The sequence below is a fragment of the Cricetulus griseus genome, chromosome 7, assembly GCF_003668045.3.
Source record: "Cricetulus griseus strain 17A/GY chromosome 7, alternate assembly CriGri-PICRH-1.0, whole genome shotgun sequence".
Lineage (NCBI taxonomy): Eukaryota > Metazoa > Chordata > Mammalia > Rodentia > Cricetidae > Cricetulus > Cricetulus griseus.
In genome coordinates, this window is record NC_048600.1 from 114,285,355 (window position 1) to 114,299,030 (window position 13,676).

Here is a 13,676-nt window from a genome sequence, read left to right on the forward strand (position 1 = left end):
ACCAATCACAGTGACACAGTGTAAAGGAATAAATACTCCATGTGGGTTCTAAGATTGAAGAAAAAGTGAGGAAGGGAAAAGGAAAAGGTTGGGCACCAGCATCCATTTCTCCCGGTTTTCAGAATCCCCCAAATGTGTGCTACCAGCTAGGAATCAAGTGTTCAAGATGTAATGTTATGATAAATCTTTCTGCCAAATGCTGCCTGAGCCCCGCCGCCACGTGTGAGCTTTACGCCAGCCGCCTGCCCGAGTTAGGCCCAAATGAATATACAGAAACTTGTATTAGGTTCAAAGCTGCTTGGCCAATGACTAGGACTTCTCATCTGCTAACTCAGTCTTAACTATCATAAACCTATATATTTTATAAGACTTATCGGACACCTTTTTGGCGTCCCTCCTTGCTGGGATCACGTCTTGCTGCTGGAGCAGGAGTGGAGGGGTAAAAGGGGGCCCTTCCTGTTTCTCCTTCGCTTAAATATGAGTCTCCTTGCTATGTCACTTCCTGCCTGGATCACCACTTCTCTACTACATTTCCCAGAATCCTCTTTGACTTCTAGTCCCATCTAACTTGCTGTCTCATTGGCCAAACAGTATTTTATTCAACAATCAATAAGATAAACATACACAGTACATTCCCCATCAATGTAGCCCTGTGACGGACACTTCTGATTCAAACTGCAACACCTCCACTGTTACTAATTCTTCTCGTTGCTATAACCTACCATTTGACATCAACTTAAGGAGGAAGATGTTTATTTCTGGTTTACAGATGGGTACAGCTCATCACGCTAGGAAAGGCATGACTGTGAGAGCTGCTCTAGATTGTATGTGGCAGCTGACCACACTGTCTATACAGCCAATGAGCAGAGCCAGATGAATGTCAGTGTGCTGTTGGCTGCCTTCTGTTTGCCTTTTGGTTCAGTCCAGGACCCAACACATGAGATGGTCCCATCCACATTTGAACTAGGTCTTCCCTTCTCATTTAAACCTCTCTGAAAACACACAAGCCTCTGGGCATGTCTCGTAGATGTTTCTAACTCTAATCAAGTTGACAATGATAATCAACCATCAGAAGTCCCCTCCTTGTCAACTTGTCACTCAAACACATTTTAATTCATAATACCCATTTAACAGATGGGAAAAATATTGCCTTTTATAATATTAGATGAGCTTTATTACAGATATTGTATGTTAAGCATATATGGGCCATTAGTATCATATTTGCTTAACATGCTGGATTTGTTTATTATTTTCATTGTCCATTGAATGTGTGTTTTGTTGTTTGTTTGTTTTTTTAATTTGGTTGTTTGGTTGGATTCTCAAGACAGGATTTCTTTGTGTAGCTTTGGCTATTCTGAAACTAGCTCTGTAGATCAGACTGGCCTTGAACTCACAAAGAGCCCCCTGTCTCTGCTTCCCTAGTTCAGGGATTAAAGGCATGGGCCTCCACTGCCCAGCAAGACAGGGTTTCTCTACATAGCATTGGCTGTCCTTGAAATCATTATGTAGACCACTCTGGCCTTGAACTCACAGAGATTCACCTGCCTCTGCCTCCCAAGTACCGGGATTAAAGGTTTATTTTTACTATTTTTAAATTATGTGTGTGTGAGAGGAAGAGGGGGAGGAGAGAAGGAGGGAGGGAGGGAGGGAGAGGGGGGGAGGAGGGAGGAGGCAGGACACGTGTTCACAGGATCCAGAAGAGGCTATCAAATTCCCTGGGACTAGAGTTACAGGAGGTTGAGAGCTTCCTGAAGTAAGTGCTGGGAACCAAGCTCCAAGAGCAACAAGTGCTCTTAACCTCTGAACCATCTTTCCAGCCTCAAAGTTACTCAACTTTTCTGAGCTTCAGCTTCCTTGTCTAGAACATGGGTTATCACCATACCTCATTTAATAGTCACATTTCAAATGAAGCAAGTTGTGTGACACTTTGGTGTCCTGCTTGATGTCCCCAGGACTTGATGATTTAGTACAGTATACTCTGTTATGTGATATCCGGGTTCTTGAGATGCTAGGATGAGACAGTATTCCTGAGGGTGGTTTCACAGGACAGCCATGAGGGACAGGGAGAGGGTCACAGCAATCTCTGCGTTTGGCACTGGACCCTGGGAGTGACAATGAGTCAACCCCAGGTGCTGAGGGACTAGCTGTGTTCTCAGCATCGCTGGGCGTATGCTGTGGTCATTCTGGCCATGGTCCTTCTCAGTCACGATGTCTGAGTGTCATTCTGTAAATCTGGCGTAGGTTCTTTTCAGAAAAACAGTTTCTATTACGTGATGTCATGGTCCTGCCTGGGTCAGAGGGAGGGGAAAGCAGTTTTCACATGTCTTGTTTCCAGATGAGTCCATCTGGTCCTAAAAGAACTCTGTCTTCCTCTCAGAACTTGGCAAAGAGAGCTGGTGGTATAGCTCAACAGCAGAATGTCTGTTTAGCATGAAGGAACCCTGAAACCAATCTCCACTACTTGATCCCCACCCCCATAAAAAAGGCGAACTAGGGAATAAGATTTTGGTCTGGAATAAGAAGTATGTGATAAATTATATGCTTTATACATGGCCCTTAGAATCAAACTATCCTGGGTTCAAATTTTGCTATTACCTCAACTATCTCATTTCCCCACTGAGAATAAAAATCTGATGTTACTAAGTTTTTAATTTTGGGACAGGGTCTCATTATATAGCCCTGGCTATTACCTCAACTATCTCATTTCCCCACTGAGAATAAAAATCTGATGTTACTAAGTTTTTAATTTTGGGACAGGGTCTCATTATATAGCCCTGGTTAGCCTAGAACTCCATATGTAGACCAGCTGGCCTCAAACTAACTCAAAGAGCTCCACTTGCTTCTTTCTTGGATTAAAGGTGCCTACCAGTATGCCCAGCCCCAGTGTATTAAGTTTTTAAGAATGTGTGCAACATGTGTACGTATACATACTTACGGGGCCGGGGAGATGGCTCAGCAGGTAAGAGCACTGGTTGCTCATCCAGAGGACCCCAGCATCCTCATGGCAGCTCACAACTGTCTGTAACTCCAATTCCATGGAATCTGACACCCTCATAGAGACATACATGCAGACAAAAACACTAATGCATATGAAATATAAATTTAAAAAATACATGCAGGTACTTACAATACACATAAGTAAAATTTGGTTTTGTTTTATTTTTCAAGACAGGACTACCCGGTGTAACAGGGTCCTGCCTATCCTTGAACTTGCTTTATAGACCAGGTTGACTTCAAATTCACAGAGATCCACCTGCCTCTGCCTTCTGAGTGCTGGGATTAAAGGTGTGCACCACCATGCCTAGCTATAAATAAACATTTTTAATTTTTTTAAAAAAAGGATGTGTGCAAAGGGGTTGGGTATATACCTCATTGATAGAACACTCACTTAACATGTGCAAGGTCCCTAGATTTAATTCTAAGCACTACAAAAATTCTAAGCACATCAAAAAAGTGTCAGAGACATGTAACATACAGTAAATGTTCAATGAATGTTAGCTACTATCAAATCCCCAGCATTGGATGAAAACACCCAGTAGCACTGAGAACTGCTAGTCTCTCAATACCCGGCACTCTCGGGGATGCTGCCAGGACCCAAAGCCAGATGTCAGGATTGCTGTCTCCTTCACCACTCCTCAGAGCTGTCCTGTGAAGCCATCCCCACACCCTAACACTCCAGGAGCCCGGGTGTTACGTAATACCGGGCATAACACGTTCAAGCCCTGAGAATGCTGTGCAGGAAGTTCAACACTTCAAGTAAATTGCTTCATTTTAAACTCAAGACTCTGTTAAGTTGGAGACTTAACCATTTGCCTTTAACCAACTCATGAACCAAAGGTCCCTCCGATAGCCACTCTCTTCCCTGGGCAAGAGTTGCATGTCACACTAGGTGTGCCAGCCTTCTGGAGATGAAGAAGCAGGATGGCGAAGAAGCCCTTGCTTCTCTACCCACTTTAAGCGCCCTGTCTTAGTCAGCTAGCTCCAGGCTGGTAACTCCTCTCCCCTCTCCTTCTCCCTGCCCCCCTCTCCTGCCCCCCCCTGCAAGAAGTCTGTCTCCTCTTTCTGGTTTGGAAGGATCAACCCCTCCTAGCCAGGACTTCTGGTTTTTCTTACCCGCCACTCCCCCTCATCATAAGTGTGTGCTGCTTTTTATTTTGCAGACAGCTGGAGAAGAGGCCAGCATGTGTGAAGTAACTGCAGGGTGCTCTGCACAGAATTTCACGGTGTAGGAGGCCTCTGGTGCTTTTGACTCCCTTCTGTGTTGTTCTGGGTTTGTGGGTGTGTAGGGGGAGGTTAGAGAGTATAAATGGCACCCCTTCAAAGAGTTGAGTCACCCCTTTCCCTGCTCCGGGCAAGATGGCCCTTGGCCTGTTACAAGAATGGAACTCATATGGCAGTAAGATCCCTGCTCAGAAGGAACCAATCTACACTGGGGTAAGAAATCTCAGGATAGTATCCAGCTGGACCAGAACCAGGTTCTTCTGTTTGCAAGCACTGGGGCATAGGGAGTGGGGTGGGGCCAGAGGAATAAAGAGGACTGTGAGAGAGCCCTAAAGACTAGACTCACTGAGTGTAAAAGGAAAAAGGAAATAAAACATAATGCCATGGTTAGAAGGAAAGACTTACCTATGTGCTGTACCATGGTCTCTATCCAAGACATACTATTAGGTGTTAAAAAAAAAAAAAAAAAAGCACTGAACAGGCCAGCAAGAAGCTCAGCAGGTAATGGTACCTGCCGGTAAGCCTGACAACCTGAGTTCAATCCCTGGCCCTTTGTGGTAGAAAGGGAGAAAGGGAGAACAGGGACTCTGACAAATTGTCCTTTGACCTCCACACATCCTTTGTGGTGTGAGCACACACAGGCACACTGATAAATAAAATGTAACAAAAAATTTAAAGTAACTGAGTAAAAGATATATCAAATCTCATTTATGCTTTTTTTAATCTAAAACGTGTGCAGGACTGGAGAGACGGCTTAGAGCAGTGGTTCTCAACCTTCTTAACGCCAAGATCCTTTAATACAGTGAGTTCCTCATGTTGTGATGACCCCCAACCATAAAATTATTTTTGTTGTTACTTCATAACTGTAATTTTATAGAGAAGCTGTGTCTCAGTTCCTAAGAACATTGGGAATATGAGTTTTCCAATGGATGGTTGCAATCCACAGGTTGAAAACTGCTGATTTAGAGTTTAAGAGCACTGTTGTTCTTTCAGAGGACCCAGATCAGTTCCCAGGACCCACACAGTGGCTCACAGCCATCTATATCTCCAACTCCAGGAGATTCAACATCCTCTTCTGACCTACACAGGCACTAGGCATGCATATGGTCCATATATACACGTGTAGTCAAAGCACTCATAAGCATCAAATTATTATTGTTTTGATTATTTGCTTTTTTTTCTTTTTTTGAGATAGGGTCTGTATGTAGTCCTGACTGTCCTCCAGCTCTCTCTGTAGATCAGACTGGTCTCAAACTCACAGAGATCTGCCTGCCTCTGCCTCCCGAATGCTGGGATCAAAGGCGTGCGCCACCAACACCCGGCCTTTTATTACATTTTTATTTACTTATTTTGTGTGCATTTGTGTATGTGCGTGCACATGGCATATTTGTGGATGTCAGAGGACAACTTGTAAGAGTCACTTCTCGGGGCTGGAGAGATGGCTCAGAGGTTAAGAGCACTGACTGCTCTTCCAGAGGTCCTGAGTTCAATTCCCAGCAACCACATGGTGGCTCACAACCATCCCTTATGAGATCTGGTGCCCTCTTCTGGTGTGCAGATATACATGGAAGCAGAATGTTGTATACATAATAAATAAATAAAAATCTTAAAAAAAAGAAAAAAAAGAGAGTCACTTCTCTCCTTCCACCATATAGGACCCAGGGATTGAACCCAGGTCCTTAAGGCTTGGCAGCAAGTGCCCTTACCTGCTGCCGGCCAAGCCATCTCTCAAGACCTCCACTAAGTGTAGACTTAACAGCACAAATGGGATTGGAAGGAGAAAACAATAACCCTTTGGGAAAAAAACAAAGGATTTCTGTGAAGGAACCAGATCCTTCCCCAGTGAAGCCTCTGCTTCCAGATGCTCAGGATCATGAGATTATCTCCTAGAGCTTCTTGGAAGAGGAAGCCAAGATCTATAGTCCCCTGTCAACCTCAAAGCATCCTCCCCTCCCCAAGAGACCCTTAGTTACCAGGATGCACTGAAACATCCAAACATCCAGCTAGTGTGGGAAATGGGAAGAGCAAAATCGACAGACGGGCATTCCCAGACTCTGCAAGGGAGGATCTGGGCTCCCAACTTCAGGAATAATTTTTTTTTTTTTTTTGGCTTTTTTGAGACAAGGTTTCACTGGGAACCCTGGCTGGCCTGGAACTCTCTTTGTAGACCAGACTGGTCTTGAATTTCACAGAGATCCACCTGGCCTCTGGCTCCCAAATGCTGGGACTAATGTGTGAGCCACCACTGCCCAGCCAGGAATGATTTTAATAGGCTGTCCTTTACGGGCATGTAAATGTGTATGGAGATTCCTCAAAAACAAAACGAAAATATAACTACCATATAATGCAGCTATATCACCCCAGGGAGTATCCCAGAAGATTCTGTCACCCAGGCATAGTGATATTTACACATACCTGATTATTGCTACACCGTTCACAATAGCCAAGAAGAATGTGATATAAGGTTCAGCTGCAAAGCACTCGCCATGCAATTCTGACTACTGAGTTCAATCCACTGAACCCCTGTAAAGGTTAGGGAGAGAATCAACTCCCCAAAATCATCTTCTGGCCTCTATATGTACGCTATGGCAGGCATATGCCTATAGCCCCCAACCAATAATATAATAAATAAAAAAAGAAAATGGCATGACATGGTGGCTCCTAAGTGATGCCATATCTCTAAAACCATAACAAAACAAACAATAGAATAGAAGACAAGGGCAATGTGGCTTCTATACAGTGGAGTTTTATTTGGCCATGAATAAAAATGAACTCTGAAACACTGAAGTCATTTGTAGGAAGTGGAAAGAATTGGAGATAATCATGCCAAGCAAAATAAACCAGGCTCAAAAAAGACATACATTGCACGTTTTCTCTCATATGTAGTATCTAGATTTAAATACACACATGCAGAGAGAGAAACGGAGAGAAGAAAGGAACAGATAACAGAGCAGGGGGGAGTGAAATAAGGAGGGAAACTGTCTTAGGTCTATTGCTGTGAGAAAACACCATGGCCAAAGCATCTTATAAAAGGAGGCATTTAATTTGGTTTACGATTTCAGAGGGCTGGAGACCATGATATCTTAGGGAAGCAACAGTGGAGAACTCACGTCTTGACCCACAAGCCAGAGAGAGAGTATTAGGAAAGGTGTGAGTCTTTTGAAACCTCAGTCACCCTGCTGCCCCAGTGAGACACCTCCTCCAAACCTTTCCCAAAGGGTTCCACCAACCAGGGACCAAGCATTCAGATATGTGAGTCTATGGAGGCCCTTCCCCTTTAAACCACTGCAGGGACTGTGAGGGGAAGAGGTTTAAAGGGAATGGAGAGATGGGGGGATCAAATATGCACTTTTCCGGGGCTGCAGAGATGACTCACTTGTTTAAAGCACTTGTTGCTCTCTTGCAGAGGACCTGGGTTCAATTCCCAGTACCAACATGGCAGCTCACAACCACCTGTAACTCCAGTTTCATGGGTTTAGACACCCTCTTCTGCTCTCTGTGGGGACCAGACACATTCATCACACGCATGCACACATGCAGATGAAATGCTCATACACAAAAAATAAATAAGTCCAATTTTTTGGTTTTTTTTTTTTTTTTGGTTTTTCGAGACAGGGTTTGGAAGACTGTCCTGGAACTAGCTCTTGTAGACCAGGCTGGTCTCAAACTCACAGAGATCCACCTACCTCTGCCTCCCGAGTGCTGGTATTAAAGGCATGCGCCACCAACGCCCAGTTGGTTTTGGTTTTTTGAGACAGAATTTCTCTGTGTAACAGCCTGGCTGTCTTGGAACTTGCTTTGTATACCAGGCTGGCCCCGAACTCACAGAGACCTGCCTGATTCTGCCTCCCAAGAGCTGGGATCAAAGGCATGTACCATCTTGCCTGGCAAGTCTAAATTTTTTTCTTTTTATTTATTTATTTATTATTTACTATGCATACAACATTCTGCTTCCATGTATATCTGCACACCAGAAGAGGGCACCAGATCTCATAACAGATGGTTGTGAGCCACCATGTGGTTGCTGGGAATTGAACTCAGGACCTTTGGAAGAGCAGTCAGTGCTCTTAACCTCTGAGCCATCTCTCCAGCCCCTAAATTTTTTTAAAATACTTATTTTTGTGTGTTTTGTTGTCATCAATTTTAAGAGAGGGTTTGACTAAGTAGCTCTGCTGGGCAGGAACTCACCATTAGATCAGGCTGGCCTTAAACTTGCAACCTTCCTCCTTCCTCTGCCTCTTGAGTGCTAGAATAACAGGCATTTACTGTTGTAATTGAAGAAAAGCAGCTTGAGAGAGAAAGATGTCATGAGATAGGGTTCAAGCAGAGGGTTTTTTGGGGGTGGGAAGGGACCATAAAGAGGGGAGAGGGGAGATTGGCCTCCAGAGATGGGAACAGCAGGAGAGAGGAAAGGGGGAAGAGAGAGAAAAAAGAGAGGAGGGAACAGGCAGACAGAGAGGGAGAGGAAGAGAGAGAGGGATGGGAGGTGGGCGGGCCCTTTTCAAAGGAATGTGCACAGGTGGTGATCTTAGTGGCTGCAGCGGAGGGCGTATCCTGTCAGAACCCCAAGGACAGGCCAGTACAGAGGCCTGAATAGTAACATGTACCACCATGCCCAGCCTAAAATATCTTGTGTTCTTTCATTTAAGAATCTAGGTTGGCCAGTGGTGGCACACACCTTTAATCCTAGCACTTGAGAGGCAGAGGCAGGAGGATCTCTGTGAGTTCAAGGCCAGACTGGTCTACAGAGAGCTAGTTCCAGGACAGCTAGGGCTGTTACACAGAGAAACCCTGTCTGGGAAAAAAGAAAAGAAAAGAGAAGGAAGGAAGGAAAGAAGGAAGGAAGGAAGGAAGGAAGAAAAGAAGGAAGGAAGGAAGGAAGGAAGGAAGGAAGGAAAAGCGCAACCCTGTGCAGGAATGTAGCTCAATTGATGAGAGCTTGCCAAGCATGCATGAGGCCCTGGATTTTATCTTTAGCACAGCATAAACTGGGTATGTGGTGTACACCTGTCATCCCAATACTCTACTAAGAAAGTAGAGCAGGCAGATCAGGCGTTCAAAGTCATCCTAGGCTGTGTCGAGGTCAGTTGGAGCTTTATGAGATACTGATCCAAAAGAAAAAAAAGGAAAGAAGGGAGGGAGGGAAGGAGGGAAGAAGAGAAAAAAGGAGGGAGGAAAGAAAGCAAGCTAGGAGATGGGTTAGTGGTTAAGAACATTTTTTGCTTTTGCACAGATGGAGGTTCGAATCTGAGCATCCACATCGGGTAACTCACACCCTCCTTTAACTCCAGCTCCAGAGCACCGTACTCTGGCCTTTTCAGACACCTGTACATATATGTACATACATACATGTCCACTCACACACATACATAAATAAAATAGTGTCTAAAATTGAAAGAGGAGAAGGGCAGTTCTGGAAAGAATGGAAAACATAAAACTTGGTCCCCAGTCTGAAGTGGCTTTGAGGCTACCTGGTTCCCCTCTGCACCTTTGCAAGAATGATCCTTACCAACAGAGCTTTCAGGTGTCCAAAGGACCACCCCTCTCTAAGCTGCCTGTTAATTCCAGAGATGAGTCCAGCTAGCAGCAGCCATGGCGCAGCACCTGGAGGTCCTGAGACAACAATCTTTAAAGAAAGAGATCATAAAAGGTAGCTTTGGTGAGCTGAGCGGTGGTGGTGCACACCTTTAATCCCAGCGCTCGGGAGGCAGAGGCAGGCAGATTTCTGCGGGTTTGAGGCTAGCCTGGTCTACAAAGCTACACAAAGAAACCCTTGAAAAATGAGACAGAGAGAGAGAGAGAGAGAGAGAGAGAGAGAGAGAGAGAGAGAGAGAGAGAACTTTGGTGGATAGGAGTCAGTAAACTGTGACAACAGACACAGCTGAGTTCAAGGGTCAATATCTGGGAGTAATTGGGAAAGTTTTGTGCTGACAACTGTGTGCCTGGAGCTGAACACCATAGCCAAACCAGCTCGCTGGCCCAATATACAGCAACAGCTGAGCTATGATAGCAGGCAGGGTCAGTGGGGGCTAAAGCTGAGCCTTGCAGCTTCCCAGTAATGACCTTAGTCAAGTCACTGAGGAAGGGAAAGAAGGAAACCAGCTTATGTGGAGGAAGTTCAGTCTCTTTCCACAGATGAGGTTAAGTTCTCACAGCAGATTAGGAAGAGAGCAAGGACCTAATACTGCGTGTGAAGTCCTGCTGACAAATGTGACCTTCAAGGCTGTATAGCTGGGGAGTGAGTGGGAAAGTAGAATTAGGACCAGAATTTCTCAGCTCAAGTCCTGGGGTCTTGACTTGAGCTTCAGCTGCCTCCTCTCCTGTAAAACTGGTGGCGATGATAATATCCATACCTTGGAGCTGAGGTTTCCACCCACAACAGCAGTAGCCACGACTCACCTCAAACTTTAAGAGGCACATTGGAAGTTCTAATCCCTCCCTTCTTTGTAGCATCCTGGGTGGCCATTTTCCTGGAAATGTAGTCATGTTCCTTTTTGCACTGCCATGTCAGGTTTGTGGATGAAGGACCCAGAATTTGCCTTGAAGGGAGATTATTTAGACTTTACTTCCTCCCTACCCCGCTTCCCTGACCTTCTCCATTACTCAGTAGAGCCAGGCCCCTCTTCTCTTCCCCGGGACTTGGCAAACGGGGTGACATCAGTGGGTGTTCCCTGGGAAAAGAAACTCGTAGCGGGCTGGCGCAGCTCCTGGCTCCGCTTTCCTTAAACCCCCTGCCTCAGACACCAATGCGTCGGGAGATCTTTGGAGCTCCCAGCCGCTTCCCTCCTCCCCAGATCTGGACCAGCAGCTGGTCCCCACCCTTTGGTGTGAGACGCAGGGGGACACTTGAATCCCTCATCTGATGCAGGGAGACCGGAGTTAGTATGGGGCGGGAAGTGGATCCCGGTTCTGGGGTTATAGGGGGAGCTGTCCAGCCCCGCAGACCCAGCTGGAAGGGAGAGTGGGCCAAGGCGCGCCAGGCGGAGCGAGGCGCGGGCGCCAGGCGCGGGTGCGGCAGTGACTCCCCCTGCAGCCCGCCCCCCACGTGGCCGCCGCTTTCCCAGCCCCTCCGAGGAAGCGGCGCGGCTTCCTGCGGCTCCGGCCGGGGATATAGGCGCCCCCGCCCGGGCCAGCTCAACTCCGCCGCCCCTCCTCGCCTTCTCGCCCAAGGCGTGATGGCCCGGTTCCTGGTGGAGCGCGCCCCGGGTGGATCGCGGTTCGCTATGACCCGCGCCGGGCGGCCGGCAGCGCTCCGCCTCCCTCCACTGCTGCTGCTGCTGCTGCTGCTGCTGGGCGGTGAGCGCAGTGTCGGGGCCCCGGTGGGAGGCGAGGGAGGTCCGGGGGTGGGGGGTGAACCGGCCTGGGCTACCGAGGCCAGCGCGGGACCTCTGATCTGCAGATGGGGCCTGAGCACATCTCCCGATGGTACAGCACGGCGCTTCCCACTTAAGAAAAGCTGGGGTGCCTGCCAGGACCTGGAGGAGAGGTCTTGGGAGGTCCGGGACTGACAAGAAGGGAGGGGGCTTTGGGCCCGGGTGTAAGTGGGGAGCAGCTGGTACCAGCCGCTCCCTTCCTTCACTAGGACAATCTAGTAGGGAGGGAGAGATTGTTTTTCTTTATGTTCCAAAGTAGAGCTGACTTTCCAGGGTCTTGGTCACTACCCCTAAACAGGCTCCAACTTTTCAGACCTCTGCCCATATCATCTCGCCCTTCTCTTTCATGTCTTCATACAGCTGTCTCAACCTCTCCGGAGTCCCTGAATCATTCTCTTCCCACTGAGGACAGCTTGCTGTCAAAAGGTGGGTGTCCGAGTCTGTGGGAGAACGACCTCGTGGAAGGATAAAGCCATCACAGGGGAGGGGATCCTTTCACAAAGCAAGCCTAGGGCCTGTTGATTCCCCACTAACCTCCTTGGTGTTCCTTGGGGTTCCTGTGGTCTTTCCCCCTATTGTCCCACAAAGCCCGGACCAGCTTTAAGGTGTCTTGCCCCAGTTGGGTAAAAAGCCTCAGACAAGATGTAGGTGGCTGTGCTTGTGAGGCCGGGAGAGGAAATAACTGTGCACATGGAAGCCATTACAGGGCTCTAGAGCCCGGACCTCCCCTCAGCCACAAGTGTCCTGCTAGGGAAATTTTCGGAGGGATTCCCTTGTCTAAAGACAAAGGGCTCTCTACTTTGGAAATACCTGGGTCAGAAGGCTTGGAGGGAAGGCCAGGGGTGTGGTCATTGTGAAACGGCTGTCCCCACAGGGAATATGGAGGAGACCTATGAGATGAATGCCCTACCTTGCTGGGATCATTACAAGAGTCATATGGATTCTATCAAGGACTGGTGTAACTGGACTTTGATTAGCAGGTAGGGGCAGTGTTGAAATGCGGCTCTGGCCAGGAGTTGGGCCACTTCCTTGTGGGTGGACCTTAAGTGAATGTGGGACACCCCTCTCCCTGTGCCCAACCCTTCCCTCACTCAGACCCCCTGCCGCCCCCAGGCATTACAGCGACCTGCAGAATTGCTTGGAGTACCATGCCGACAGGTTTGGCCTGGGTTTCCCAAATCCTTTGGCGGAAAGGATCTTCTTTGAGACTCATCTGATACACTTTACCAACTGCTCCCTGGTGCAGCCCACCTTCTCCGATCCCCCAGAGGACGTGCTGTTAGCCATGATCATCGCCCCCATTTGCCTCATCCCTTTCCTGGTCACCCTTGTGGTGTGGAGGAGTAAAGACAGCGATGCCCAGGCCTAGGGGCTCCGCTCCTCAGCAGCCATTCCTCTGCTGGAACCGGGAATCTCTCCTCCCCTTCCTACTCCTTTTCCTCACTCTCTTCTCTCCCACAGACCTTTGGATCGGTGGAAATGGAAGGCAAGCGAAGTAGTCTTTAAAATTAAAAAAAATGTTTTTGTATAATCCCTTCTTAGTAGGGTCTGTGTCCAAGATAGTTCTGTGGGGCCTCATTACTGGGAACAGCTTAAAGAATGTTCATGGCCCTGCTGTTCTGGTATTTCACCTGCCCTCTGCCTCCACAAGAAGGCCATGTTCCTATATTCTTTCCTCCCAGGGAGGGGCCTTTCCTGGCCCTATCCAAACCCAGCTCCAGGAAACAAGCAGGAAAAGACTCCCTTCCGGTCTGGACAGCAGCTGGGGCCTTTAGCTGGGGAGGTGTGGGGAGGAGGGGCAAGAAATCTCTACATGGACTCCTGGAAGGAAGAAAGGCTACCCAGGAGCCCAGCTTTGCCCTTTTCTGTACCTCAGTTTACTCTAGAGACAGAAAGAAGGAATGTTATTAGCAACAGGAATTTATCCTTAAGGACCTCAGGATTGAGGCCCAAGGCAGTGGGGGGCTTCTTCTATAAGATTCTAGAGTCCCAGGTTCCTGGCCTTTATCCCCTATCTTCTTAGAGTCACATGGCCACACACTGCCCCCTGGTGTCCACTAAAGCCAACAACCAGACCGTGTA

General features: G+C 47.6%; 1 protein-coding gene across 1 annotated transcript; it reads left to right on the top strand.

Annotated features, from left to right (window-relative positions):
• Positions 1–11,396: 11,396 nt before the first annotated feature.
• On the top strand, positions 11,397–13,025 carry Ramp2 (receptor activity modifying protein 2). Its single transcript, XM_027428088.2, has 4 exons — positions 11,397–11,517; positions 11,955–12,020; positions 12,469–12,574; positions 12,708–13,025. The coding sequence occupies exons 1-4, from the start codon at positions 11,397–11,399 to the stop codon at positions 12,961–12,963; spliced, it is 549 nt and encodes a 182-aa protein (XP_027283889.1). The 3' UTR covers positions 12,964–13,025.
• Positions 13,026–13,676: the final 651 nt, after the last annotated feature.